The sequence below is a fragment of the Myotis brandtii genome, unplaced genomic scaffold, assembly GCF_000412655.1.
Source record: "Myotis brandtii unplaced genomic scaffold, ASM41265v1 scaffold535, whole genome shotgun sequence".
NCBI classification, from domain to species: Eukaryota; Metazoa; Chordata; class Mammalia; order Chiroptera; family Vespertilionidae; genus Myotis; species Myotis brandtii.
In genome coordinates, this window is record NW_005369964.1 from 1,087,000 (window position 1) to 1,091,392 (window position 4,393).

Sequence of the window (4,393 nt, forward strand, 5' to 3'; positions counted from 1 at the left end):
GGTGAATGGAATAGAATCAGGGGCATTGAAATATAACAGACTGACGATTCTCAGAGGGAAGGGGGTGTGGGAGGGTGCGGGAAGAGATTAGACAAAGATCTTATATGCATGTATGTATTAACTATGGACACAGACAATAGGGTGGGGAGGGTATGGGGTGGAGTGGGAACCAGGTGGAGGGAAGCTATGGGGGGAAAAAAGATGGACATCTGTAATAATCTCAACAATAAAGATTAATTTTAAAAAAAAAGTGTGAGGTGCCCGGCCAGCATAGCTCAGTGGTTGAGCGTTGACCTATGAACCAGGAGGTCAGTGTTCGATTCCCAGTCAGGGCACATGCCCAGGTTTGCAGATTCAATCCCTAGTGGGGGGTGGGGGGTGGGGGTGCAGGAGGCAGCTGATCAACGATTCTCTTTCATCACTGATGTTTCTATCTCTCTCTCCCTCTGGTTTCCTCTCTGAAATAAAAATTTTAAAGAAAAAGAACAAAGGGGACATCTGTAATACTTTCAACAATAAAGATAAATTTAGAAAAGAGTATGAGGTAACTCGTGCCTAAATCACTAAGAGCAAGAAGGTGCTTTCTAACCTGCAACTTCCAGGTGTCCAGAGTGAGGGGCAGGCCTGGCTGATGTCTGCGTACTCTCAGGGCCCTGAGACTCCAGAGACCCGTGGTCTCTGGCTCCACCCTCCATTGATGTCACACAAACCCTTGTCCTCTAAGTGGCATTCCATGCCATCCTTGGCCAGAGCAGCCTCCTGACCTTTTTTACCACAGCACTTTACATGGTCCCAATCCCCTCCCCGTCAGTAACACGCTCCGACCTCCACGCAAACAAATCCTCACAATTTCTACCAACAGTGCAGAGAAGGATGGTTTTGTGTCCACTCTCCCCAACCAAAAAAGTTAAGTATCATCAACTAATTTAGAAATCACTTCCTCAGATGATATTAGTAAAATATCTAGGTAAAATGAATAATTTTCTGCTTAAGTTTTGTTAGTGGAAAATGGACTTAAATACTTTTCCTCTATAATCTGTCAATCCAGATGGCAACTTTTGTTTCCAGTCAACCCAGATGAAACTAGAAGAGGAGATGGCATGATTCAAATCAGTTCACCAAGTCCACTGGCAAAGTCACCCAGGAGCAACTTGTACCATAATGACTGCAAAAGAATCAGAATTTTAACTGCAATGTGTTAAGTTGAATATTCTCCCCCAAACAAAATTATTTCTTAAAAACCAGAATCTATAATGTGCTTCTGTTCCAAATTAATGGCGTTAAGATCATGCATCAGTGCCTGGCCAGTGTGGCTCAGTGGTTGAGCGTTGACCCATGCATCAAAAGGTCACTGGTTCGATTCCCAGTCAGGTCAGGGCACATGCCCGGGTTGTGGGCAGCCAATCAATATTTCTCTCTCATCGATGTTTCCATATCTCTATCCCTTTCCTTCCCCCCCTCTCTCTCAAATCAATAAAAATACATATTTTTTAAAAAATCATGTGACAGTGGGAGACCACATGTCCTTCCTGAGAAGAGGGATCCCACTCAACCTGACCCTGTCAGATCAGCGCTGAGGTCACACACAGAGGAGAACCCAGGACTTGTAAATTGGCCAACCTACACTATCTTTCCCACGGGCTAGGAGAGTCATAGGAAATACCGGAGGGAGAACATCGCAATTCTTAGGGCCAAAAAGCCACTCCAACAGTTTTCACAAACATAACCTATTTGGCAACTTCTACCTGCCACGTTTCACAGTCTTGATGTGTTCCTGAACAGACAGCTCAGATATCTCGGCTCCTTCCAGAATGAAACTGAAGATACTAGAAACCCCAGTACATACTACAACACTGGCAAAAGCTCTGTCGTGTGATCCAATTTTAAGTGCCAGGATTTCTAACTGTGTCAAAGGTGATTTAGCAGCAAATATTTTCAAGAGCAAGAGAATTGCTCCTTAGCCAAAGGACTGTCAGACATACATACCAAAGCTTTAGTACCATGTAAGCTGCCTAGCTAAATATCAAGCTCCTTGGTCGGCATGAAAATTTCTGGTCATGCGAACAAGGTCTGGAATTCTACATTTTCTTATTTAATTTATAAAAATCAAGTCACAGTCTTACCCCTATCTCCATTATAATGGAATTTTAAAATACCTGCTACAGACACCTGAGCATGCTCCACAAAAAACACACACAAAACCGTTATCCCAGGGAAGAACAGGCAAAAGTCAACAAGTTCATTCACCACATTTAAACTGGGTGAGACTAGGTAGGACTGAGAGAAAGAGAAATGGGCTTAGCTCAAAAGTGTAAAATAAGGCCCACTCCCCTTGGTAAGGACATATACATTCTTAAAGGGATTCTTAACAGCTAAGACAGGGTACTACTTACTTCCTCATTAAATAGTTTGCTAGTTTCTTTTTTGATTGGGTCTATAAGCTGGACTTGGCCTGCAGAAAAGCCCACTAGGAGAGAGACACTTTCTGCTGTGGCTGTTAGGTGGTTGAAGTCATGACAAGTAGGCTGTGTTCCTTTGTATATCCTTTTATCTATTGGTTTACTCAAGTCAGCAGCCTGGAGGAGAAAGAGAAAAACACATACGGTAAACAGCACATTGAGATGAGAAATCTAAGTTATACTATTTTATACTCCACTATGATGTTCAATCTTAAAAACAAAGGTATTTAAAATACTTTTTCAGATTTTAGCATTTTATCAAAGCACTTTCACATACCTTAGCCAATTTGACATTATTAGACTACTCATAAAATGCTTATAACTGTTACTTTCACAACTTATTCTTCTTCAAATATATTTAAGACTCCTGGTCTTCAGGAAAAATCCTTGAGATACTAAATTCAGTATTTGCAAAATGCATTCAAGCATTTTCTAACAGAGCGCCTCTAACCACATGAAAGCTCAGCCCCTCCATGCTCATGGGTGAGTCACCTGCAGCCCCATATTCTCACAGTGTGGTCCCCAGACCAGAGAGCAGCAGCAGCACCTGAACACTCAAAATGCCAGTTTTCAAGCCCACCCAGACCAAATGATCAGACACTAGGGTGGGCCCAGAACTGCATTTAAAGGCTCTGGGTGATCCCAACGTGCTCCACTCCGGTTTGAGAACCACTGCTGTAAGCAGGCATTCCTTACCAGGTCCCATCCTTTCCCCACCTTCACTCTCAGGTAACTTTCACCCATGGAGCCCATACTCACTCAAGTGCAGAACATGCATCATCTTTCATCCTAACAATAATCCTTCTAAGTAGACAATATTCCCCCGCTTTACAGATGAGAAAACAAGTTTGGGGAAGTTAAATAACTCAGCCAAGGTCACCATACCTACCTAGAACGTGGCAGGACTGGATTTGGAACCCAGGTCTGTTGACCATAAAGGAGACAGGGAGAAAACAGTCACACACCCTAAAGGTAAAGGCAAATGACTCTGACTTGGGCTAAATGTGACTTTCCAATGTGCCTCCCTCCTTTTAAGTCAGGTTCTCTTCTTCGTGAGCAATGTCCTGTGCAACCCAATGCGCAGGGCTGTTATGGCTGACATAGAGGAAACCCACCCCTCCCACTCTTGTTCGAAAACCACAGGTGGAGACAACTACGCTGCTGACTGCGACCTTTAAATACCACTGGGGCCTGTGCGTTGCTCTGGGGCACACAGCTCTCTACCAATCACCCCTGCCCTGTGTAGCTTCTGAAGATATCCTCTTTCCAAAGAGGCCTGTGCACTCTACCGAGCATTCTCGAGTTTGACTTTTCAGATAACAAATAAAATACTGAGAAATAAGAGAGGACCTCAAAATCACAGGCATCTTTGAGCAAACTCAAAACCTGAGCATTTAGAAGCCTAGTCCTGAGTGGTAAGAGTACTCTGGGAGCTCAGGTAGCTAGAGCCAAAACTCAAATTCAAAATATAAACAAATTAAATTATTACAGGATCTCTATGTCAGCATATATAACCCTGGAAATTTGTAAGTAAATGTTTGCTTAGGGAACCTTTCCCCTAAAAAAATATATCTAACATTATATGCTAAAATATAAAAATCAAATCAAAGGCAATCCAAAAATTAATAAACATACTAACAAATGAAATGAGCAAAAGAATGTAAAATGGCTCTCAGAAACAACAGAGCAAGTAAAAGCACCTATTTTTACAAGTACTGCAACTAGTGTAAACCTATGGATCCTTTATAATAGCCACACTAGCTTCAGTTCTTTGGCTCACAGGGGTTGGCAAAAGTAGGTTTACAGTTGTGAGTACACAAAAGTTTAGTCTATTATTTATTAACTAGAGGCCTGGTGCACGGGGGGGGGGGGGGGGCCCCCCCCCCCCCCCCCCCCCCCCCCCCCCCCCGGGCCCCCGGGGGGGGGGCCCACCG

The 4,393-nt window shown here is 43.4% G+C and overlaps 1 protein-coding gene across 6 annotated transcripts in view; it reads right to left on the minus strand.

Annotated features, from left to right (window-relative positions):
• WDR20 (WD repeat domain 20) overlaps positions 1–4,393 on the minus strand; it is a 53,339-nt gene that overhangs the window by 14,389 nt on the left and 34,557 nt on the right. For 4 of the 6 annotated variants that reach the window (XM_005877857.2, XM_005877855.2, XM_005877854.2 and 1 more), the window contains one exon: positions 2,394–2,576. The exons of 1 other annotated variant lie outside the window; for it this stretch is intronic. In XM_005877857.2, the coding sequence (XP_005877919.1) occupies positions 2,394–2,576 (183 nt within the window). Of the gene's footprint in view, positions 1–2,393; positions 2,577–3,348; positions 3,384–4,393 lie in introns of all 6 variants that reach the window. One more of the 6 variants, XR_001364348.1, reaches the window with a different exon arrangement.